This window comes from Micrasema longulum, unplaced genomic scaffold (assembly GCF_059751315.1).
Source record: "Micrasema longulum isolate JH-2025_06_02 unplaced genomic scaffold, ASM5975131v1 h1tg001054l, whole genome shotgun sequence".
Classification (NCBI taxonomy): domain Eukaryota; kingdom Metazoa; phylum Arthropoda; class Insecta; order Trichoptera; family Brachycentridae; genus Micrasema; species Micrasema longulum.
In genome coordinates, this window is record NW_028278242.1 from 328257 (window position 1) to 354119 (window position 25863).

The following is a 25863-nucleotide window of genomic DNA, read 5'->3' on the forward strand; positions in this document are numbered from 1 at the left end:
AAAAACCGTATTGCGGTACCTACATATCTTTTTTCATTAAAAGAAGTTAATTATTGTTGTTAATAATAAAGCAAGGAAACATTTTAGAAAAATGTAGAAGAGGAAGGCAACATATCTCCTGAATTAAAAACTGTGGTTTCAATTTAGTTCCAAATCCTTATTTAAATAAAAATTGCCATGGTGACAGCCATTCTCGGCCATGGAATGGCAGATGGCACCGTAAGAAAAGAAAATAATTATTGTGACTATTACATACTGGTAGGCTTATTATTTTGGATAATAAATAATCAACATATTAATTATTGGGAACAGTGAGATAAAGACTTCTATAATAATAATTGTATGACCTCGATGTTGATGAAAAGTTTTAGTGGTTTCTCGTAAGTGGAGTTGGCGGTCCGAGGAACGCGTCCTTCTATCTCCAGTTGGAAGTTCTCCGGACTCTTCAGCCTCTTTCGGAAGTGCAGTGACCAGATTCCGTGCCTCTTCACAAGACCAAACTTCTTTAGATCATTGCCTTTAGTGATACGGTACACTATCTCCGTACTCTGAAAATGTATTACATGTTTTTCAGTATAAATAAATAGGATGAAAAATTAAGGTTAATAAAACAACATTTTACAATAGTGTCTTCAAAGATGGCAAAACTTGGGATGAAATAAATAGGGATAAATAGTCAAAGTAATTGCAATGAGATTATAAAAAAGTATTTGCAAAAAAATTATGTTGCTCTTAAAATGCTTCTATATTTTTTAAAATCATTTCTCATAAACATACATTAATTGAATTTATAATACAAAATAACAACGGGTATTTAGTTACCTTCACCGAAGGCCTTATTTTGATAATTTCACTTCTATGTTTCGTTTGAGTAATGTCTACTTTCACTACAACATGCTCTTGTTCCAAATCTCTCTGTTTCTTCTTTCCATTTCTCTTTCCTCGGAGCTTACCATTAGGACCTTCAAACAGAAAAAAAGTTTAACAACCTAACTAACCAATTACCTCCTCGAGCGTTCAAGAAGATACAAATACACCGTGATACCGGATCACATCTTAGCCAAGTTTTCAACGAATAAGTTGTGGACAAATTTACATACCTACAGATGTTAAAAGAGAAAGTATGCATTAGTCTTAAAGCAAAATCATTCAAATTTTATATGAAATGCGTGCATAACAAGAGTCTGAATCACATGTTCAAGATGTAGTTTGCGGTAAATCACTTTTTTTTTTTTTCTCACTCACAGGTGGCGGATTAAATAAAAATAAAAATATTAAAGCTAGTATATAACCTCCCCTTTCTAACAGCAACTAAAAACAAACTAAACCATTAAACGAAACTGAACTCTTTCAACTAGAATCCTTAAAATTTATTCGTAATTTAGCCACTGATGCAATTGTAGAATAAGAACTTAAACTTGAAAAAAATTGTAGTAAACTTGGACACAACAGGAGAATATAAAAACAATATCATATACAACTTTCTAAAACAAGACAAGGACAGTCGAGACTAATAAACCAGGGACTGAAATTATACAAAAAACTACCAGACAAAACTAAACAAAAGACTGAAGACAATCTTTACTAAAGATGTTGAAAATATAATCATCAACAGTAGAATATGAATTTAAAAAAGAAAAAATATTTTGTCAAACGTATGTAATCCACAAGGGTTAAAAAATAAATTTCAAACAAAAATAAAAAAGTTTTTTTTCAATACCTCGTTTTTGTCTTCTTCTCTTCCCTTCTACCTTCTCCCCCTCCGGACGTTCATGATCCATCCTACGCCTTCTGAGTCTATTATTTAAGAAAGGTGGATAATTTTCGCTAACATTGGACACATTGGCTGATTTCTTTTCATCTTCTAGGAGCTCCATTATATCGGAAGACAATTCCTCAGGCGAGGTCACGTTTTGATGGCGAATACGTTTTGAGTCTCTGCGATGGCGACCATTTATCTACATCAAAAACGCAAATAATCAAGGCATCGATCGAACAGTATTTGAATTGTAATAACATCAGATTATTTCAATTTATTTTATTTACCTTGCAAGAGAAGCAGCCTTCGGTAGAAATGATCTTTTGATCTCGCCTATTGCTTTCTTCTTGAATAGGATACACGGGAACATTTCCAATATCATCAGTTCCGTAAGCGCCATCAATCGTGGATAGACAATGTCCTTGTCCTATAAACACAATCATTGACTTTAAGGCCAAAAAAATATCAACATACTAATATTTGAGAGAGCCGTATAACCATGTGAGGATAATTTAATAAATGAACTACATATTGTTGAAATGTACTCTTACCAACAACATGATATCCTGAAGGACACCCACACTGGAAGCCACTGTTACCAACGGACGTGCAGCCGAAGAAACAAGGACTGCTTGCGCAACCGGAGCTAACCTATAAACGACTCTTCTTTATTATATCACTTTATGAAAATTCCCATATGTTTACACTATGTTAAGATTACTATTGTAATAATGACGATATTTGATTTTATCGAAAGTCAAAGACTGGAAAGTGTTTAAGATTACATTATTATTTTATCAAAATCTCAAGTCTACAAAAATGTAGAAATAACATTGACTATATATTTATGTTTAATTTAATAAATGGCGTCATTGGTGTACACTCGTTACTGGAACAAGTGGAATTCGATGTTCCGATCCGCCGGTTGAGAAATAATAATGTGCTGTTCCTTGATAAGCACAGCGCAAACTATGGCTTGCATGCACCAATGTTCCGATTGTGTCACATTGTAAACTCGAGACAAGATCTGGACTTTTTTGGTTTAAGTCTTTCTAGATTTAAACAGTCACTGGGATAGACTAGATCTTGTCTTGAGGTAATCATTGTTATTTAATTTATTGCGCCTGTATGTATTATAAAGATTTGTGTTTGGCATTTTTTGAATGGATCAAGTTCGTTAATAAATAAATAAATAAATCACTGTATAGAAAGCTTGTGCATATAATGTGTTACACAAATAGGTGAAATTTTTATTATGTTTGATATTTTATGTTGTAAATCACTAACACACCACATATAATGTTTCTTGCCTCTAAGTAAGTAATAATGATATTCACGTTCAAAATGTGGCACAATTCACAAACTCATTCATCTAAGTGTTTCTGGTCAGCTGGTCAGGACAGTAGATCATGTAACTCGGTTCCTTTTTCCTTGACAGCTTTTATTTACTTTATTTATAGTCTTGTGTTGAGATCTTCAATTAATACAATTTGATTAGTTGAAAATGAATGATGACCAAAAAAAATCGTTATGATAAGTAAGATGATCCCGAAAGAGATAAATGTATTGAAAAAGATCAATTTGTATCTCAATAGCTATACCAGAGCGAGATCTCATTCACAATTTTATGCACCTAGAAGCCTTACAAATGCAAGTCAGAATTCACCCATGAATAGGGTAATTTGCTGGCTGAATAGAGGTTCGGCTCATAACAAAGCAATGCTGACTACAATTATTAAAAAATAAATACCTCTTTGGATTCATTCTACGCTTACCTGAAGACAAACTTGATGAAGATTATCAAATTGGTAGCCATCGGGGCAGCCACAACGATAAGATCCTTGTACATTGAAGCAGTGTCCCATCCCATCACAGGGATTTGACGAACATTCATTGTCATCTACACACTTTTTCTGGGAGGGGTGAGCTACATATCCTATAATGAGACAAATAAATAAATAAAAATAAACTTGGAATGAAAAAATAACAACTCTGAGAATCTCGCGATATAATATAGCAAAAACTTGATAATTTGTATGTATAGCAGTAGATGTATAACAATATTGCATGTATCGTATTAACTTTCTTATTTTGATAAAAATTATGTGTATACACATGAGTTATTTAACAATAATATTGAAGGTACTGTACAATTTTATACTTAAACTTATATTCTTACTAAACTAACACTACGTAATGTTAAACTTTCTGATTTTAAATTTGAGGGTACAATAAATGAAAGAAGTGGAATTCCAGTTGACATTTGACAGGGACCATTGGTAATTTGCAGATCTCCGAATCTAGTGTTTGGGCATTGCCGAATTTCAACAAGTTTTGCTCAGCCTGAATAAAATCCTGACCTCAGAGTAGATTTTCATCGACATGTATTTTCCCTAATACGGAGGTCTGAAGGAAGGAAGGGATTTGAATATTGTCCAGCACAGCTTGTATTTTATTCTCTCGGGTCTTTTTAACCAGCACAAACCTCGAAGATGTTGTGAAATGTGAAAATATTTTTATACTCCCATAATAAGCCTCGCTGCAGCATTGAATACAGATTGAAGTTCATCAGTTTGGTGTTTTGGGAGATTTGTTGCGAAACGACGTAGGCATACATAAGAATACACAGTAGTATATAAAAAATGTATATTTTAATAAGCATACCTTCAGGACATCCACAGCGATAACCACCAACAAGATTCAGGCAATTTGCATCACATTTAGTGTCATCTAAACACTCATCTTGGTCAGTACAGTACGTTCCTATAAAAAATGACAACATGAGTATAATAACATCACACTAAAGTGTTAACAAGAGTGAGTGTTGTGAGCACAATAGGACAAACTTCACCCACCATTCTCCCCTCCCCTAGTGAGCATCCACAGAACAGCTAATAATTATGCTGAGCTGTTGGACTTGCTCCACACCACTCCTGCTGCAGTTAAATTAGCTACCCTTTCCATTGAAAAGCCATCCCCTCAATTCACCTCTTTTATATTTCTATTCATCTTTACTTATTTCCTTTTTATTTTCTTTTTTATAATCAACACATTAGTGAAATAATTCTGATTATATTTTGTGTCAATTACTATAATATTTTATGAACTAATTAACCAAATATTGTAAGGGCCCTCTGGGCGTTCATTAAATAAATAAACATAAGTTGTCTGTTTTAATCCCAAATTTAAAAATGAGCACCAAGAGTAAAACAAAACAGTAAATGTCATTTGAAAGGAAATTCTCCGCTCTATGGGATATTGTGTTCACTTTTATGTTACATTCATGATTTTATTTGATTACAAGCCTTCAAAATTGAATGTCAAGTAGACAAGGAAATAAAGCTGCCAATGCTGATTGCGATATTTGCAGTGTACGGTGAAGATGCTATGAATTATCGACTAATTTGTTGTAAAATAATGAAGGTAAATATATTATTGAATTGTTGTAATTTTTAATTTTAGTAAAATGTTTTTTAAATACCTGTTGAATCCACTCGAAAACCTCGGGGACAAACACATTTAAAGCTACCGAGTGTGTTGATACATTTACCAGGAGTTGGGCATAGTCCAACATCTGTTGCACACTCGTTTACATCTAGAAAAATATTACATCATTTCGGTACACAAAAACAACACAAATAAAATATTCAAAACATACATTTATGTATTTTATGGAATTCAACAAGGATGCAAACTTTAAAAACATACTAATTGTAGATATTAGTTGATCAAATTCCAAATGCATATTCGTCGGTATACTGGTAAAACCCTCTAAATGCATTATTGACTGTACCGAAAAAAAATACTATGAATGTGTGACCCAGCAACAGTTTTTTCGACATATTTTGGACATGATACATACTCATGAAATGATCAATTTCAAAATCAAAAAGTTCTTCAAATTGTCACAATAAATGAGATTTTTAAAAAAAATATCTGCTAAATGGAATTAAATACTATCACCAGAAAACATTTAAAAATAAATCAATTAGTAAGTATTTTTATTTTTATTTTCAATTTTTTATTTTAATTTTTTTGTTTTTTTACAAAAAACATAATAAAACAGAGTATTAAAAAAATAAAGCATAATTACATATCAATGAAATACATATTAATAGAAAAATAGTAAACAAAAAAATCCCACAAAGGCATGGCCTGTTCGTGGGTATACAAGAAAATGTTAATGAATTTTTGCTCCTTTAGTAAATAATGGACAGTTATAATATATTTGTATAACATAAGAAAAAATAAATAAAATATTCTGTAAAAGATAATATGGTTTTTTTTTATAGTAATTAAAAAAGTAAATAAAAAATATTTTTAAAAAAACACAAAAATATTCCTTATTATTTAAACATGATAACTTTGAAACTAAACCTCGGAAGATTTTATCAGTTGATTTAGCAAGAAAAACGACACATAACTGCATTCATAACTTATTTTTTCAAATTTTGTCAATATACCGACGATACATCTTCAATGAGGAAGTTCAGTGGTACGGGAAATTGGATATAAATAATGTTTTCTTGCATGCAGTAAAAATTAGAACTTTTAATGGTACAGAAAAGATTTCCTAGACTATATAAAAAAAATGATTTTTTGGCAGTATATGTTATATTCCCGACACATGCAGGCCAAAGGTGTATGATATGGAAATATATACCGATGATTGAGTGTTCTCAATCCTGCATTTCATTGTATTTTATTGAGGAGGTTGGGATCTACTCTAGAATTGAATATTAGGATTATTGGTTGATTAATTATCGATGGCTGGAACTTACCAACACAAGTATCTCCGTGTTGTTTGTACCCGGGACGGCACCCACACTCGTAAGACCCTTCAGTATTTGTACACTCTTGGTGACACGTGTGCGTGTTTAGTGAACACTCATCGATATCACTGCACGATATCCCATCTATTGTAACATGGAGAAACATTTTAAATTACAAACTCACTAAGTAATTTGACACACTTTATGCGGGAAAGATAGTACTACCCGCAAGCCCGACTGGTGCTTATTGGCGGGAGGGTAGAAATGCCCATTATGCCGGCTCCACCTTAAAGGCGGAAAAGGTAGATCTACTCGATTATTTCTTCTGAAAATGTTAATGCTTCAATATGCTTCAAATTACACACACACATCTATAAAAAGTAAGACAAACTGTCGTTTCATTTATAGAGCTTTTGCGAAACGTGAGAGCTTGTGCGTAAGATGACTTGTTTTGTCAATGAGTTGATTAATTATATCCGTCTTATTTTCAGACGTTTTTACAATACAATTGGTGAACAGAATGGCGACATTTTCGGATTGTATTTTTTATAATATGGATTGCTCTTCGTTCATCATTCTGCAAATGCGAATATAGACAAATACCTAAATATTTTTTATGACGCATTATGAATGTACTTGACTTCCACTCTAATCTCTTATTAGATTATCATAAGCAGTATATGGTGAGTGTGTATTCAAAATTTCATTAAAAAATAATTATTTTAGGAGATATAGCGATTTTTATAAAAGTGGTCATTATTGAAGTTTTTGCTGATTTTTGCCTACCCCGTCAACCTGTTACATTATTGTGAAGCCCGCATAAAATGAGTTACTGTGGAACATATATATAAATAAAATAAATGACTTTTTAAAATTACGTTTATTTTTTTAGATTCTCATGGCTGTTAAGACTCAAATTGATATTTTCTGAGGCATAGTGGCACTTGTCATTTGCACTCTTTGCCAGTGTCTGTCATCAACATACACCCTGATGATGAATACTGCAATGTTATTTGAAAGGTCTGCAAAGAGCGCAGAAGACACACAGCACTCAATCTGGAAATGATCGATTTACAAAGATACTTTCATTTCGAGTAGTGATATTATGGCCAACTGAAAATGAAAATTTTTAAAAACCGAGGACGTACTGATGGTCAAAAATTATCTCTACCTGGATTGAGTTCGAATCCTGGGGGGCAGGAACATATGAAGGATCCTTCGGTATTCTGGCAGGTGAACTTGCAAGGTGAAGGCTTCAGAATACACTCGTTAATGTCCCGGCAGTGAGTTCCGCTGGCGTCCACCTTGAATCCTCTGTTACATGAACACCTGTAGGACCCCATAGTGTTGATACACCGCCCATTCATGCAGATATCGGGCATCATCTGGCATTCGTCTATGTCTGTAAAGGGAGATATAAAATATCTACAATGAATAAATAATATATGTATGATGTACATAAACTAATTAATTGTATCGCAGAATATAAAGCAGAATGTCGACAGCTATAGTGTAATGTGTAGTGACACTTAAACGACTTAAGATGTAGAAAAAATGTATTCTTCGTGTACTGGTAACATTTCATAGCTCACAAAAATGATTTAACACAAATTAACAAACCATCACGTCATTTCTCTGTAAGGGTAGGCAAAAAGAATAGAATGCCAAATCACTCTGTCCTTACATACAGACCTCGCTTCCTATACATTCATACATCTTCTCAGCATGCATGCCGATTATTCCGACTTTTGACATGTCCATCTTTAAGTATTTGTTAGATTAGGTCAAGCTATGTCTTTCTCGGTCTTCCTCGTTTTTTGCATCGTAAATCCTTTTAGCAACTGTCCAGTCTAAACCAGTCCAGAACTCTTTTCTTGATTGTGTCGATAATGCTCATCTCAGCCTTACATAATGTACGGATCTCAACATTTGTACACCTATAGTACATATTTTTACCACAAATTCGCCTGAGAGATCGCGTTTTGACAGCATTCTTTCATCTATGTTTTCCAATTCAATACATTAGGGTCGGCATTAGGACTATTGTGAACTGCTAATTTTGCCTCCTGTGACAAACATTTATTTGTCAAGGTTGATTTAAGTTCACTCCGTTCCTGGGACTCGCTTTCCATTTGATATCTTTCTCAGTCATTCCATCCCTAGTAATAATACTTTCCAGCTACACAATTTCCTCTACCTGTTTCAGTATAACCCCATTAGAAAGCCCTATCAATATGTTATTATATTTAGTTGTTTAGCGTTATGTTTTAGCGATATTCTTTCAAAAAAAAATCTAGTGTTTACCTTGCCCGTCTATGGTCAGCCCCTGCGACAGGCACATTTCCCTATACTGCTGGGAGTCCGGCGGGGGGCAGCGTTCGCAGCGGGGGCCCCACGCCTCGCCCGTGGAGCAGCAGCAGGAAGCGCGGGTGGAGGGGGCCTGCCCCCCGGAGGATAGTGGCGGAGACAGGCAGCGGCCCCCTGATAGGTGGCGGTAGCAAACTCCTAGGCGCCTGTCTAGAAAGGACAAAAATTGCACCACATTATTCTTGCAGTCGATATTTATTTTTCATATTATACACATAAAATTATAACATTAATATAAAGATGCTTTAACAGTCTAACAAGGGTGAATAACCCCATTCTAAAACAGCCAAAAGTACATCATTTCACTGGCCAAAAACACAGTATAGAATATAATATATGTTTATATAAAACAATTAGTAAAAGAGCAAACAAACAAAATAAACATAATATAGATGGAAAAATAATGCAAATGGAAAAAAATACATACCAATGCAAGATTTGGCATCGTAGCTCAGCTCAAATCCAGCTATGCATTCACAAGTGTAACCGCCTTCTGTGTTTATACAAATACCATCCCGACATAATTCACTATTAAGAGCACACTCGTTCACATCTTGACACTCATCAGTCATGCCAACCTGGAACATCAAATTATCAATTTGTACATTATATTCATCTACACATCCTTATCTGCACATAATTGGTGCATAGCCAACAACTGCAGTGTGTCACCATCCGCTGTCACACGAAGGTAAGGTAACTAGTCTATACGGTAAATATTGCAGTACCCCTAAACATACGGTCTTGAAACCATGTCACTCAGAGCCAGAAGTGTTCACGTGCTCTCAGCGTTCTATGGAAAGACAAATGTTGGGCGTTTCCTTAAGAGACCGATATCGCATAAAGAGTGGGAAGACAAAAATGGCAGTGGGCAGGTCATGTGGCGAGAGAAAAAGTTGATAGGGGGACCCCCAGAATACTAAATCGGAGGCCTTACGAAAATTAAAGAAAAGTAGGGAGACCACAGAGGTTGGACTGAAGACATGGACATAAATGAAAACAGAGTGGAGAGAAAAAGGCTGATAAGAAGAAGAAACACCCTTTAAATTAATATTTAATTCAAACCCGGGTACTCGAGCATTGCAGATGAACGTATCAACCACAAAACAAAAAGGTGGAGTTATTTCCATTCGATTTCCTTTTCCATAAATTTTACCCGAGAGTAGCCAATGAGTCAAAAACAACCATCCAGGATTCTGGTTCTATTTGACACACAGAACTGTACTCTTAATTCACCGGGACACAAATGTGTGGACAAAAAAACACAGATGGACAAAATATGTTAGTGATCTGAATAATAATCTGTTTCAAAATATACAGAGAAATAAAAAAAACACAGTGGAATCCTGTTATAGTAAATGGGTTTTTACCTGAAGCATAAGCCTATAATATAAAGTGTATTCTGTTGCGATTTATCTAATTTATTTTGTGATCTGTTGACTACCTGTTGAGTAGTAGAGCTATAAATATGAATGTAAGGCCATCATAAATAACCCTTAATTATCGTCGCAGTCAAAAAGAAAAAATGTGTAGATTTTATTGCTTCAAGAAAAAGGGAAAATTTTAGAGAGTTTTAATAGGGTAAACTGTGTACTTTAAAAAATTGCAACCTCTCTTATGCAAAATCTTAAAAAATAGAGCAAGTATAGAAACATCTCAAATTTCCAATCGAAACATAGATTGAAACAGAGATAGATCTGGGAAAGTCAATCAAATGAAGCCAGGATTAAAATTTTGATTTAGCAATGTTCGAGAATACATTTGTTATCCTTTGCTTAATGTTATCAACCGGCTATCGTTTTTTTAATTTACAAGACCCATATGATGATCAGAATAAGCAGATTCCACTCCATTATTCATTTTATCAAATAAAAAAAAAAATTCAAATTTAAATTATTTTACCTGTGTGAACCCTTCTGGACAAATACACATAAAGGATCCAACAAGATTCTTGCATTGATATTTACAGTTATTCGCTGGGGTCTGGCATTCATTTACATCTAAAACATATTTTAAAAACACATATTAATTTATAATAACGTTTACATATTATAAAATATACCAATATTTAGTAGAAAGGTAAACAGAATAACGGCACTATTGATTTATTTAGTTAGATGCAATAATCATACCTTGGCAGTGAATACCATCCGGAGCAAGGGCATAACCGTAAGGACAAGTACATCTGAATGAGCCAGGAACATTGTGACAGCGGAACGCACAGTGATTTCCCATTTCTCTGCATTCATTGATGTCTTCGCAAGTCTGGAAAGAAGAAAAGTGGTCAAGTATTTTACACTATTGATAATTAATAAATTGAATACGTACATAAATATGCATATGCGTATGTATGTACCTGTAAAGCACCGGGAGTGTAGCCGGGGCTGCACTGACATTCAAATGCTCCCTCAATATTAGTACAAGTTCCGTTACCACAAATATTACGATTTGATAAACATTCATTGTCATCAATGCAGTTGGTTCCTAAAAAAAAGTATACACAATTAAAACACAAATCTAATCAATACAAAATGAATAATGTTATTTTTTTAAACCACAACAACCGAAGAGGCTTTATTATAGTGGTGAATTACGGCACAAAACACCCAGGCTTGAGAAAAATCACATTGAATGTTTGCATTCTCACTGGATATCGAACCCGGAACCCTCAGTGTGTGAGTCAATCATTTTAGTTTTTACACCACAGAGGTCGCAAACTAAGATTATTTATTTCTGTCTAACCAACAGCACCTGATTTGCATAAAGTTTGTTAAAGTTTACTTTACATAAAATGAATGTTTTTGTAGCATTGAAAAGTGAAATTGTTACTATTAACTGTTTTTTTTAATTAATTAATTTTATTTGCTGGTAAAATAAAATTGATAGTCAGAATAGATCAAAATAAATAAGTGAATTACTCACCGGATGCATCCAGAATATATCCTTGGGGACACTCACAACGGAAGGATCCATCAGTGTTAATACACACACCACCTCCGCGACATATGCCAGGATTTACTGCACACTCGTTAATATCAACACCGATACTTTCATGGCCAAAACCACCGGGACAGAGCTTTTCAAATTCCTCTGAAAAAAAATATATTTAGTTTCGAGATAATACAAAGAATTGGTTCAAAGACACGGTTTTTTTCAGTTAAGTATTTACCAGATCCTCGCTGGGGACAGACTTGGCAATATCTTCCCCAAGCAGCTCCATGTGTACAACAGCAGTGCCGCATGGACAATACTTTTGGCCGTGGTTCTTTACACTGTCGCCTGTAACATGAATTTTGAAATTTTATAAATGCAGAAATTAAATTGATAAATTGATTTCTATCAGAAATGGCTCCCAAAAATAGGTATCTGTCAGTTAGGGAAAGGAGAGAAAAAAGGGAGAAGACGATGATAGAAAATAGACCAGACAGGTGGCTAACTAAAGGTTTATACATTAAATAATTACCTAGTTTGGATGCCATATAATAGCCATGGATAAACAATTTCGTTGGTTGGAATCAGTTTTGGCAAACCTCAAATTCAAACAAGGGAATTCGATACTAAAATATACAAAATTCCATCTGACCCTTTCTCTGGTATCATGCCTAAAAATCGTCTAAAAGAATCAGACTGAGGATTGGCCACAGTATTGTGAATAAACATTTGTTTAAAATTAAGAAAGTGGACAGTGCGAGCTTGACGAGGACTGCATAGACCATGTGTTGTTTGGATACCCCATTCGGGATGCATATACTTTGTACTCTTAAACTAAACCTTCCGCCTCCCCTAAATTCATCCCACGTCTTGTCAGTCTTATCCCCAGAAGTAGTTTTGCACCTGTCCAAATTTATTGTTTTAAATTACATACATTTTTAAACTGAAATAATTTTCTATTTTTTAATGTTTATAGCACACTATATGGCACAAATCATCCTTGTTAGGATGGGTTGTCTTGACCAAAAAAATAATGTTCTCAAGAGCGATATTTCTGAACAAAATATTTATTGATTTTTTATTCAAGTAATATTTGGAAAAAAAACTACCTCAAGGAAAACATTTTACATGATGGATTACGTAATAACAATACCTTCAGGCTAAGTAATGCAGAATGATATAAGTAAATACGCAGATGGATTTATGGTACCTGTCATAGTCATTGTAGCAGTACTCTTTGCGCTGGTCTATACAGTTCATCCCATCGCGGCTGGTGATCCACCCATCCGGGCAGGTGCAGGTGAAGCCACCATCTATGTTGGTGCACTCTCCATCTTCGCAGACGTTCCCTCGCTCCGTACACTCGTCTATATCTTCGCAGCGCTTCTTGCTGCTGTCCAGCCGGTGTCCCACAGGACACGAGCAAGTGTGGCTGCCCATGGTGTTCTGACAGCGTCCGGGGTGCGGACACAATCCCGGGCTCTACAAATGAACATTTCGTAGTATAGTGTAATATTATTCTGTTGTCGGTTGAGCGAACCATATTGCATATTGCATTGAATATCGATAATCCTGAATTTGAAAAAATTCTACCTCATCTCTGTAGGAATATTGATAAAAAAATACATATTGCAAATGCCTAGCGAAAGCATTAATTAATCACATTTGCCTACTTTACAAGGTATTGGCTTCTCTATTTCTGAATGTTCACCGCTGAATGTTTGTCGATAGTTCATGTCTGATCTACAGGATCCAGACATGACGCAGGAGGATACACAAATGCTGTTTGACAGGAGTTGATGCGGACTGAGAAGCTTGGAGGCAATTTATGACACTGTAGATGCCTGGTAGCAGTTTTATTATGTATCTATTTAATACTAGAAAATACATGCTTATTCCGCTTCTGTTATTGAACATTGAGTGAATAAAATGACTGACTGGAACAGCCACGTGCAATCTCTTTTAATCAACCATAAATATTTTTTTTAGCGTACATATTGAATTAAATTTAAACAAAAACAGGTGGATTCCAGAACATTTTGAAAAGAGACTACATAACTAAAAACAAAAATATCTATTACAAGTGGTAACGAATTTGACAAGAATAAACAAAACATGTAATCGCTCTCAAAGTGTTTATTTCATATACCGTTCGCATGTATATTTTTAGTACATACAACGATCATAATGCTGTTCATATTAATATTGTATAATAAAATGAATAGGTAATAAAAAAGTGAATACGTACCTCTCTGCACTCATCAACATCTCTGCAATGCTGTCCATCTTCAGTAAGAATATAACCGGCTGCACATTCACAGAAGAACCCACCCACGGTGTTACGACACCTTCCGTTTCTACATAAGAATGGCATTACCCGACACTCGTCCACATCTGGAATTTTAATAGCATAACAAATAAATATAGAAAAATCTAATTCTATGAAATAGTTTTAGTCAGCAAAATTAATAATTAAAAATACCTTAAAGATGACTTAAGATGACTATATTCCCGCCTAAAATTTGACCGCTTATAAACTCGCGAGATGATGACATAATTAAATGAACTGACTATTGCTTAAAAAGTAATAATTTAGGATGCCATCATTCTTCACATCGAATTCCAGTGCGGATTTGAAAAATATTAGTTTAAAAAAAAATTAGCACGCCTTAGAAATAAAAAAAAAAACTTGGTGATTGATTAATCAACCTCAGAACTGAAAATTCCCGTTATAAAATTATTATTAAAAAAAAACAGAAGGCCAATATGTCATGGAGTTTGAACATACTGGAGAGGTTCCGTCCATTGGTTTCATAGCTGAGGAATGTATAATAAAAGGTGCTGCTTCTCTGTAAGGATTTATTATTGTACTGTTAGAAGTTAATGCAGGAGGGCTCTGATACTGCAGGGACAAATAAAATGGAGACCTCTGAAGACAACTATTTCAGGAGTTGGCGAGCGAGGAGGAGACAACTTTCCCTACTATGAATAGTTTCTAACATGAATCTAACATACTGAAACCTACCCACAGAGTAAAACTAAATCTAAACAATAACTTTGTATATTTTTTAAAAGAGATTATTTAATGAATAAATGCTGTTTGACTTCCAAACGAATAAAAAAATATTTTTACCGATGCAATCGTTATTGGGGCTGAGTTTGAAGCCATCGTGACAGTGGCACTTGTAGCTGCCAGCCGTGTTGACGCATGTCCCATTCTTGCACACGTTCTGGTGTCGCTGGCATTCGTCTACGTCCAGACAGTTGTCCTTCTGTGGCGTGAGGAAGTATCCCGCACGACAGATGCACTGGAACGAGCCTTGGAGGTTGCGACAGTCTCCGTTGGAACACACTCCCGGCCGCTCGATGCACTCGTCAATGTCCACACAGTCTCGCATACTGCATAATAGAAACATATGGACTAGTTGGATGGGGAGAGCTTTTAATAATACCACAAAACCTTCAGAAACACCTCAAAATTGAACTCTTAAAAGACTGTGCTAAAAAATCCCTCTGCAAACAGTGCTGTTATGTCGTGTTACATTAAGCAAAAGACAGATATTTAAAAATTTTTTTAAAAAAAACAACATATTTATAAAATACATGTACCAAAAATACATATTTAATTATCTATTTTCCATAATTTATGCAAATAATTTGGCATGTTTTAGCAAAATACGACATCACTATTTTAAAAAAAAGAGAAGTATATCAAGCCTTGTATTCTATGTAGAATCATGTGGTATCATCAAACAATAGTTGATAAAGATAAATAAATATGACTTTTGCCTCTAAACCACTAAACCAAAAAGTTAAACTCTTGGAGTTATGGCAGATTTTTTATTCTGCGTATTATATGTTTTTACCTGAGAGCACATGTTTCCTAAAAACTAAAATAGCTGCAGTTCCAGAAGGAACCAGACTGGGGCAGTGATATTATTTTCATTTCAATATAATGGAGGGCAAGATTTATTCACACTAAAAAAATAATATGTCTTACCTAGATCCAAGTTTATACCCATCGGGACATCTGCATTCGAAATGTCCAGGTAAATTAATACACTGTGCATTTCCTTTGCACGGATTGGGTATCCTTAAGCACTCATTATCATCTCGGCACTGGTGAGACTCGATGTCATAAATGTACCTAAAATAGTAATTTATAATATGAAATATTGACGAGCCATGCATTTAAATCATCATAATATGATTTTATTGATTCACGACTGCATACTTGTAGCATTTGTGGAGGAATATAGGTGTTTTAAGTGGATAATTCAAAAATGCTCATTTTAAAGTTACCTAGTTATAATAATATAATAATAACTACAGTCTAGAAGTCTTACCCTCGATTGCAATGACATTCAAAGCTTCCGGGAGTATCTACACAAGTTCCGTGCTTGCACATAGATCCCATCAAAGCACACTCGTCAATCTCTTCTGTCTGATTGGTCATGGGATTTATAATCTGGCCAGGTTTGTTTCCACACAACACTGTGTATTCATCTAGGATCAAAATTGTAAATGATTTTAAATACGTTTGTGCAAAATACACCAGCTGTTTACTACTATTTAATATTTCTTTCAGGAAACCATTTTCAATCAACAACACAAAATTAATATTTTAAGCACCAACTTTGCGAGTTTCTGTGTTTAATAATACAACTAAATATTTTCTTTGTGTAAAATCACTAAATAAATTTACAAATCGTCTAAAACAAGACAGAAGTTAGATAATTATGAAAAATCAGAAATTCAAAAGGCTGTCAATAATAATGTTCCCATAATTAAAAACCAAATTAAAGATTAAAATATTAGTCCTTTGCTAGAAATGTTTAATAATTAAACATATCTTCCAATCCAATACCTACTAGCAACCCTCACTATATCTGTGCTCAGAACATAACATATTTTTTTATTTTATTTTATTTTCTTTTATTCAGGAAACATACAGTACAGTTACAAAGTTTAATATTTTACACAATTGGACTTAATTCTAATGGACCAGTGAAGTTTCCATATTAAAAAGCAATTAAATCTAATGTTAATTATGAAAGTATAAAAAAGAGAAGGAAAAAGAAAACATAAATGAAAGTTGTTTAAATATTTAAATTTAAGTGAAAAAAAAATATATTTTAAGGTTTGTAGTTTGTAGTGACTATTTACAAATGGAAATAATATTAAAAATGAAGAAAACTTGTAAGAGTAATTAAGAATTAAGAATGGAAATAAAGAATGAAAAAAATACTCAGATGTAAAAATAAAATAAAATAGTAATAACATTTTTTTTTTTTTTTTAAAAAGGAAAAACATAAACACATATTTATTTTAAGAGATTCAAAGAAACGATGAGAAGAATCTTTAAGTGAAATATAAGACAGTAAATTTAAATTTAGGTCAATTTAAAAAACATCTTCAAAATTAATATGTTACAGATAATGTATTTTTAGATGTCTACTTGTTATTTGGTAAGAAATTAAAATATTCTGAAACCGGTGGGAAAATTAAATGTATTTAGTGATTTAACACAAAGAAAATAATAAGTTATATTATTTAATGTAACAAATATGTCTTCCTGCAAAAAACACCACTTGCTTACTTTAGCAGATCGCCGTCTACTGTTGGACATGGGGGTGCTTCATGACATACTTAGTGGACGCCTTGATAGTCCGGCTCTTTTGTCGGAGTTATCATTAAATGTCCCCGGCTACCGCACCCGTCACACGTCGAGCTCTCTATTTCATCTGCCAGCAGTTCGTACGAACTATGCCCAGAACTCTCCACTTATACGTTTGGTTAGTGAATATAATTTGAACTTTCCCCTCATTGATCCATTTGATTGTAAAAAAATAACATTTAAAATGCGCGTCTTAAAACATACTTTTTTGTCTTATACTTAGTTTCAATAATAAAGTCTTATTTTATCATATTTTATTTTATTGTATTTTATCTCTAATTCTTAATATTTTAAAAATATTTATATTTTCGACACTTGACACTTGTGCAATATTTACACACATGTCCACCCTCATTCCAATATAACACCCACCCTTTCACTCACTTACACTCACACAAACACACTAGTATGTATTGTATGTGTATTTAATGTATTTCTGTGGATATCTGTCATTGGTTTTATTCTCTGTATATTTTATTTGTTGTATTTTTGTTACATGTATTACTGTTGATATCCGTAATAAATAAAAAAAAATATAAAAAAAAATAAAAAAAACATTTTTGGCTTAGGCGGTAAAAATGATTTAAAAAATGTCTTAAAAAGTACTCTCTTTTAGCATTGTGATTTACGACATTGACCCTTTTAGACCCAAGCCACAGAATTGTCAATAAAGTAAAATATAATGTACGAAAAAGTGTATATTTATGTGTTTTTTTTTTCAAAACATGTTCAATTACAAGTTACCAAAGAAGATAATGATTTTTTTTATACAAATATACACATTTTCAAACAAAAAATTCAATCCTACTTTATAGACAATTGAAGATGGCGTCAACTTCCTATTGTAATCAGGACCTAAGGATCAATATTACAATGTAAAAATGTGTACCTTAGATGTTGATCGTGTCAGGAGTTGAGCCTGAAACCTTATGTATTATTATTACATACTACACAAGAAGTAATAATAATATAATAATTATTAATCTAACTTTACAATGTGCCAAGTCGCTATCGCAATGCAACAATACTAATTCTTTAATAGTTAAATTAAGTCAGATAAGATTTGATCGGGTTAGATAGTGTATCGAAAATGGTAAAAAAAATATATTCTAACAGGCAAAAAAGTAACTTACGGGTTCCAGATTCAGGACACGGAATACACGGAGAGCCCCAAGCCTTGCCCATGGAACAGCAGCACAGCATCTGTGTTTGGTCATGCGACATGGGAGTAGTGCATTGTCCCTGGGCGTAATTGAGGTAACATTGCTCCTTGCGCATATCAATGCATTCCTCTGTAATGAAATGCATATGAATTTGTAGATTTAAAAATAATTTAAGTCAAAAGATTTCATGGCCCTTAAGTTAAGGCTGTAGTCTGATAAAAAATAAAGAAATATGATTTTGCCATTTAAAAACATCATTTAAAAAAAATCAAACTACAAAAAAAAGAAGTAAACATTAGCAAAAAATAATCATTTTCTAAGGTGTTTCTGGTAAAAAATATACTTAAAAGTTTGATATAACTAAATCATAATTACTTTTCGACTGACAGAAAACGTTTCTTCAAATTGAGAAATTTAGGTACATTGGTAATCAAGATGAATTATATTAGTAAAATGTGTTCAAATAATTTTAAGATAATAAATTGAAAAAGAAAGCAATAAAAAAATGTGGAAATTTAGATTTTTAAAAAGAAATATGTATAAGTATTTTAACCCACACAATTTTTTTGATATTTTTCCTTAAATTCTAGGTTAAATTAAACATTAAATAATACTGTCAAAAACGTATGTGTGATTAAATGAGATATTTTAAATATTCGCTTACATACAAATGCATGTCCTATAAAATAGTTGCGTCTTGGAAATCAGTAGTGTCTTTTCACAAAAATGTTCAGGAGAAACAAAAAACATAGCATATTTTTTGAAATATGCTATGTCTATGCAGACCTTAATATAAATAATGTCTGGAAACAAGTGTGAATACTTAATTGTAGTACGTTTATGAAAATTGATATGTTGTCATTTTTACTGCGGTTAAAAATAAATTAAAAATTAAATTAAAAAACATATTTAGTAAAATTAACGCACATAGCTGGTTTCCCAGGCGCAATGACGATGTTCATATTTGAAGTTTAATATGCTATTTTTACGAAGCAGTAATGAATTAAATTGATAAATGATTGGTATTGAAGTATACAACAAAATGTCCTTACTTCCACTAGGTAGTGCCATGTACCCCTCGGGACAGAGGCAGACATAAGTGCCCTCCTGGTTGTGGCAGACCCCGGCCCCGCACACCTCGTAGTTCTCCTCGCACTCGTTGATGTCCAGACACTGTGTCCCGGACTCGTCCAGCCGGTAGCCCTCGTTACAGGAACACATGAAGGAGCCAAACGTGTTGGTGCAGTGTCCGTTCACACAGATATTTGGATGTTCTTCGCACTCGTTTATATCCTCCAGTACAACCTGTTTAAAACAATTCGATAATGAGATGGAAGAAAAAATTTACTGTATTTTTTCAAAAATTAATTTTCGCATTCTTATGATTTACTTAAATATTTAAATTTTGGAGCTATTTTCAACTTGCTGTAAATAACTCAATGATAGAAAAAAGGAATCAAGTTGTGGTAAAGCGGCATTCAATTCTCAGACTGCTGATTTGCATTAAATAATATTAGTGAACAATTTCCTCTATATTATTATTTGTATTTAATAATGTCCAATGATTTCGTCTATGTAAGTTCAATACCGTGTATGAGCCAAATAAAACAAAATACTTTTTTTTGCATTTTCAATTGAACGGGACAAGCCGCATTGATTGGTATATTTGAATTTCGAAATTGACCATTTAAAATTAGCCACTCTTTAAACTATGTCAGTTACTCCTGACATTTTACACATCTCGAAGTTTCTTATTCGGTCAGAGTTTTATACGTAGTATGGCTGGCTCTTTCATGTTTTCTCTGGGCTACTGCCCGTAGGGGTAGGCAGAGAAGATAGAACGCCACATCACTGTCTTTGCAGATAGACCTCGCTTCCTTTACATTCATACATCTTCTCATGCACGCACGCCGGTTATTTCTACTCTTGACATATCCATCTTCGAGTATTTGATGGACTTGATCGTGCCGTGTCTTTCTCGGTTTTCCTCGTTTTCTGCATCTATCAACATTCGCATCGTAGATCCTTTTAGCTGTTATTTTACTGTCCATTCCCTCAACATGTCCAAACCAACACAACACCCCTTTCTTAATAACAAAATATACATTAACAGTTAACAGTATCACATGCATTTAAGCGCGCAGAGATCTTGGTTAATTTTTAAATCTATATTTTATAATCATTTTCTAAAAGTGACTTATTTACAAATCGTTGAAAATGGCCCCAAAATTAAAATATTTGTTTAAATCATAAGAACGCAAATATTTCCAATTTTTATAAAAAAATAAATATTTGTTGATAAATAGGACAAAATCTAATTTTTCTGAATTCAACCACAGATTCCACCCAATTTGTGTATTACAGGAAATATTAACCATGTCAAATCTTGCATAAGATCTTGTACCATTTACAAAACAAATTTTAAAATTATATTGGCTTTAACATCACGCATCTTTATACCATATCCCTAGATTTAAACACCCTTTTGTGATAATTTTACTCACGGTATTGATGTTAGGTTTGTACCCTGGCCCCCCGGGGCAGAGCATCCTGTACTCGTCTGTGTCTGGGGGGGGACACTGCTGGCAGCGGGGGCCCCAGGCCCGTCCCACAGAGCAGCAACACGCCGCCCTCGTCACTTCGTCGGACAGCGAGTGGGTGCAGCGGTTGCGCCCGGAGCGGTGATCAAATATCACATCGAGGTAGCATCGCGAACTTCGTCGGTCTAGTGAAATAAATACAAAATTAATGAGAAAATTATCATGCAGGTACTAAAATAGAACATTGTAAATCGAAATCAATTAAAAAATAATTCTTTCTGATCATGTTCTATCATTTTGCTCTTCTCGGGAGAGAACACTTTCCATTCCTCGGCATAACACATCATTATGTCAGAATAATTTTTAGGAATTATTAAACAGGTTTTTCCTGGTGAGGTAAACAGTAAATATTTCAGAGAAATGAATGTATTACCTACATTTAAATAATAACATTATAAGAACTTATTTCAAACTTTTTTCTTGTATTAGTTAATTTATGAACCTGAGTAATTTTAGAAACGTATTGTGAGAACTATAACAGTTTATTTAATACTTATTTGTTTATAAATTTGTATAAACCACTTTAATTTTTTTTAAATTACACTGCGACCGGTTTCGAGGTTACTACCTCATCGTCAGGAATTTAACTAACTTATAATTATACGCGTTGCTATTTATATAATAAAATATTGTATAAAAGAGACAGAAAATTGAAAGAAAGAGAGAGAAAGAAGATAAAATAAATCATAACGGGAATAGTTTTAAAAAAGGACTCGAAGTTAAATTTAATTGATTATTTATTATATGAAGTTTTTGATTAATGGCTTTACTAATTTCTAATCGTTCTAAATTATCTAAACGAAAACCATTTTTATTGACATGCAAAATTTCTACACCCGTTTTTTGATTAAATTCATGGTTTTCGGATATAAGATGATTTGCGAATTTTGTCTCTCTCTCTCTCTCTCAGTCTTTCTTTCTCTTTCTTCAATTTTCTGTCTCTTTCATAGAATATTTTATTACGTAAATAGCGACGCGTGTGATTATAAGTTGGTTCAATTCTTGACGATGAGGTAGTAACCTCGAAACCGGTCAAAGTGTAATTAAAAAAAAATTAAAGTGGTTTGTACAAATTTATAAACAAATAAGTGTAAAATGTCATACCACAAAGTGAAAAATGTTTTTGATAACAATAATAGTTTATTTAATAGGTTATCAAATCTTCACATTCATAATATACTACAAAATAATTAATTCATCATCATCATCATATCCCTCTTCGCACCCAGTGATGCATAGGGCACTGCATTGGTACACCAAATGCAGGATATATAAATAGTCTGTTACATGAAGGTAATGTGATCAACATTACGCTAAATGTTTAATAATTAGTTTATTCAACATAACATGGTTTTACAATTTTATATTTAAAGTACATACCTACACAAGCGTTTCCTTCAGATACCAATTCATAATCAGGAGGACATTCACATTTGTAGCCTCCTTGGTTATTCACACACGTTCCATACAAACAGGATTGTGGACTGAGACATTCGTCTATGTCTGTGCAATTACCGCCACTCTCTGAAAAAAATATAAACATGTAGATATTTTTTTTAATCAGCCCTCTCTGTGTAATTTTTATTTGAATTGCCAATTAAAGAATTACCGTCAATTTTGTATCCATCATTGCACTGACATCTGAACATTCCAAATACATTTTCACATCTTCCAAAAACACACAAGTTGTTAAACATTTGACATTCATTTATATCTGGAAAAAAACATAGACGAGGTTATTTCCAAATAGTATAAATTGTTAAACTATGACAAAGAATGAATAATGTAAACAAAGTTGTACAAAAATACTGTTGATAATAACTGACAAGAACTGCATAGTCTAAACTATGTTTCAAAATTCAACACTATTGTTTATTTAACTATTGTAATAATTTTACGTATTTTAACTAAGCATCATGTCCCTATCTGCACCCTAGGGCACTGCATTTACACACCAAATGCCGCATGTATTGATCATCTGTTTCATGAAGGTATGGTAATCAGTCTTACGCTTCAAGTGCCAGTCCAAGAATAATGGAAGAGTGATTTCAAACAGTTCTAAGTAAAAATTTATGAATTTCAAAGTAAGAATGCCACTGTAATCAAAACTTTTTATTCATACTTTGTTTTTCTGGATTGTAATTCTATTGCATCACATGTTATTATAATTTAATTAATTTTTTAACACGGGCACAGCCTAAAAAGCCTTAATAAATTCATGAATATATAAACGAGTGTAATTTTGAATGAATAAATAAAATAAAAATAATAAGCTGCATAAACAGAAATAAATTTTGTTCACTAAGTATCACTAAGTCCGATACTATAAATATATAATATAAGCTTTCAACATTTTCTAATTTTTTCAAAATGCTCTCAAAAATTCTTATTATAATAAGCATTTTGATGATCGCAAATTATCAATCGATTTGATTGCATTACTCAAGTCTAAACTCAATTTGACAGGCAATTTTTTTTTTAATTACTTGATCTGATAAATACGGACAAAATACAAATAACTGTTTTTCCCTAAACAATTTTTTTAAGACCAATTTGAAAAAGCACTCCGCAATTAGATATTGCAGTGCAAAACCATTTTTAAAATCAATATTTCATTTTCACTTTTCCAGGAATCGAAACAGGGACCTCGAGTATGGTAGGCGAATGAGCCAACCACTACACTATGAGGCGGACTTATCTCTACTCGATTTCCTTTTTTAGGATTTTCACCAGAGGGTAGCCGTCAAATGAAAAACGTTAGTCTAGGATTCTGGTTCTATTTTACACACAGAATTGTATTTATCGTCCGCCGGAGACGGAGATTGTTTTACTAAACCGTTGATAGAATTTCTTACCGATACAAGACTGGTCATTAGTTTCATCGGGATGCATGAATCCCATTTCGCAGTCACAACTGAACGCTCCGGGAGTATTGAGGCAATGGCCGTTTTCACACAAATTCGGATCATTCGAGCACTCGTCAATGTCCACACAAGAGTATCTAAAACAATTTGGTGAATAAATATTATATGTTAATATTAACAACTCCCTGGGGGGTTGAATCCAGTTTGTGTCTACAAAAATTTGGACGAACTCAAAACATTGGTAATAAATCCACCTGGTCCAAGATGAAGTATGAAAATTGAAAAACGTTTTCAGGCAGTGCCTAGTATGTAGGTGAAATAATTCTATCAGATGAATCTCACCCGCTTCAATAAAGGTTTCAGGTCTTTAACTTCACAAACATGAACATTGGAATTTTTCAGCTGTAATAAACAGTGCTTTTTTTTTTTTTTTTTAATTCTTTGTTTACAAAAGATATGCATTTTTTTTAGAATTTACATTTACTAGGTATAATGCCTCTATCGCCGTCAGAGCAACCTATGTATATACATTCAATTTTTATGTCACCCTCAATTTAATTTTCCCAATTCTGACGGCGATAGGGTATGTTAGTTCATTAGCTTGTTAGTAAACCGGAAGAAACAAGTCCAATTGGGAGAATCAGAACCATTACCAACCCTCCACTGGCCAAATAATTCAAACCAATCAAGCCCAAAAGAAAATCGTTGTTCATAAATTTGCTCTATTTACAAACATCAACAGATGGGAGAATTGAAGGAATATAGATGTTTAAATATAAGCAGAACGGTGAATGTTACACAGTGTGTAAAGTGGTGACTTAAACCGACCAACGACAGGTCACTAGCCCTGTAGATGCCTAGGCTTCTATATTACCGTCTCAAAAGTATTCTTCATCTTTATTGTAATACGTTAATCAAAAATGTTAACAATTAAATTAAACATTGAGTTTTTGTTAGGATACTGACCCATTTCCTTTGAATCCGGTATCGCAGACACATTCAAAAGATCCATCACCGTTGATGCACTGTGCATTAGGGTGGCACCCACCATTGTTGGTGAGACATTCATTAATATCGAGGCAGTTTACACCATTTCCTGTGAAGCCATCCTTACATCTGCATTGGAAAGAACCCTGAAATTTTAATACAAATGTTTATTTTACTAATTTTATATCAATGGAAAAATGGATAAGTATATGTCACTTTTGAAAAATTTTAAAGGAGAGAAATTTTAAAGTATGATGGGCTCTTAAAAATCTGAGTTTTAGTTTACAAGCCTAAAATAGAACATTTGTTTCTCCGAGATTTTTTTTTACCCTAGCGTTTTTACACAAAATGCTGATTTTTAAATATTTTTTTTCCAGATTTCCCTGGCATATATTTAACCATCCTGAACAAGACGGTAACACAAGATATGTTTGACATACCATATTTAGCCATCTATCAACGGACATGACATATTTCGAAATGTCAACAACTTTTCCAAAAATAAATTCCTGATTAAAATGAAAAAGCGGGTCCTAAGAATCGGAAGAAGTCAGCTGAATAAGGTCTTAAGAATTCAATGCTGTCTTCAAGAATCAATACATTTTTTTCTTTTTCTTTCCATTTTTAAATCTGTAATTCTCCTTTAAAAAATCTAGTTTTCTGAATTTAGGTTGTTAGCTGTCTAGATGTATGGTTGCTTATTTTTTTTGTTTAAGTTTTTCATTTTATACTTATGTTTTTAA

At 33.3% G+C, this 25863-nt stretch overlaps 1 protein-coding gene across 1 annotated transcript in view; it reads right to left on the reverse strand.

The window, feature by feature from the left end:
• Positions 1-270: 270 nt before the first annotated feature.
• The window catches only part of LOC148277301 (fibrillin-2-like), a 155537-nt gene continuing 129944 nt past the window's right edge, over positions 271-25863 (reverse strand). The window contains exons 25-53 of the mRNA XM_088233078.1: positions 25100-25266; positions 24125-24270; positions 22879-22983; positions 22650-22793; positions 21174-21394; positions 19722-19974; positions 18640-18798; positions 16176-16335; positions 15830-15976; positions 14963-15228; positions 14078-14223; positions 13040-13311; positions 12068-12177; positions 11821-11988; positions 11255-11382; positions 11031-11163; positions 10801-10898; positions 9326-9476; positions 8836-9048; positions 7703-7933; positions 6541-6675; positions 5241-5354; positions 4424-4522; positions 3535-3695; positions 2311-2410; positions 2047-2186; positions 1721-1958; positions 823-962; positions 271-548 (exon numbers count right to left, since the gene is read on the reverse strand). Of these exons, the coding sequence (XP_088089204.1) occupies positions 327-548; positions 823-962; positions 1721-1958; positions 2047-2186; positions 2311-2410; positions 3535-3695; positions 4424-4522; positions 5241-5354; positions 6541-6675; positions 7703-7933; positions 8836-9048; positions 9326-9476; positions 10801-10898; positions 11031-11163; positions 11255-11382; positions 11821-11988; positions 12068-12177; positions 13040-13311; positions 14078-14223; positions 14963-15228; positions 15830-15976; positions 16176-16335; positions 18640-18798; positions 19722-19974; positions 21174-21394; positions 22650-22793; positions 22879-22983; positions 24125-24270; positions 25100-25266 (4767 nt within the window). The 3' untranslated portion in view covers positions 271-326. The remainder of the gene's footprint in view (positions 549-822; positions 963-1720; positions 1959-2046; positions 2187-2310; positions 2411-3534; positions 3696-4423; positions 4523-5240; positions 5355-6540; positions 6676-7702; positions 7934-8835; positions 9049-9325; positions 9477-10800; positions 10899-11030; positions 11164-11254; positions 11383-11820; positions 11989-12067; positions 12178-13039; positions 13312-14077; positions 14224-14962; positions 15229-15829; positions 15977-16175; positions 16336-18639; positions 18799-19721; positions 19975-21173; positions 21395-22649; positions 22794-22878; positions 22984-24124; positions 24271-25099; positions 25267-25863) is intronic.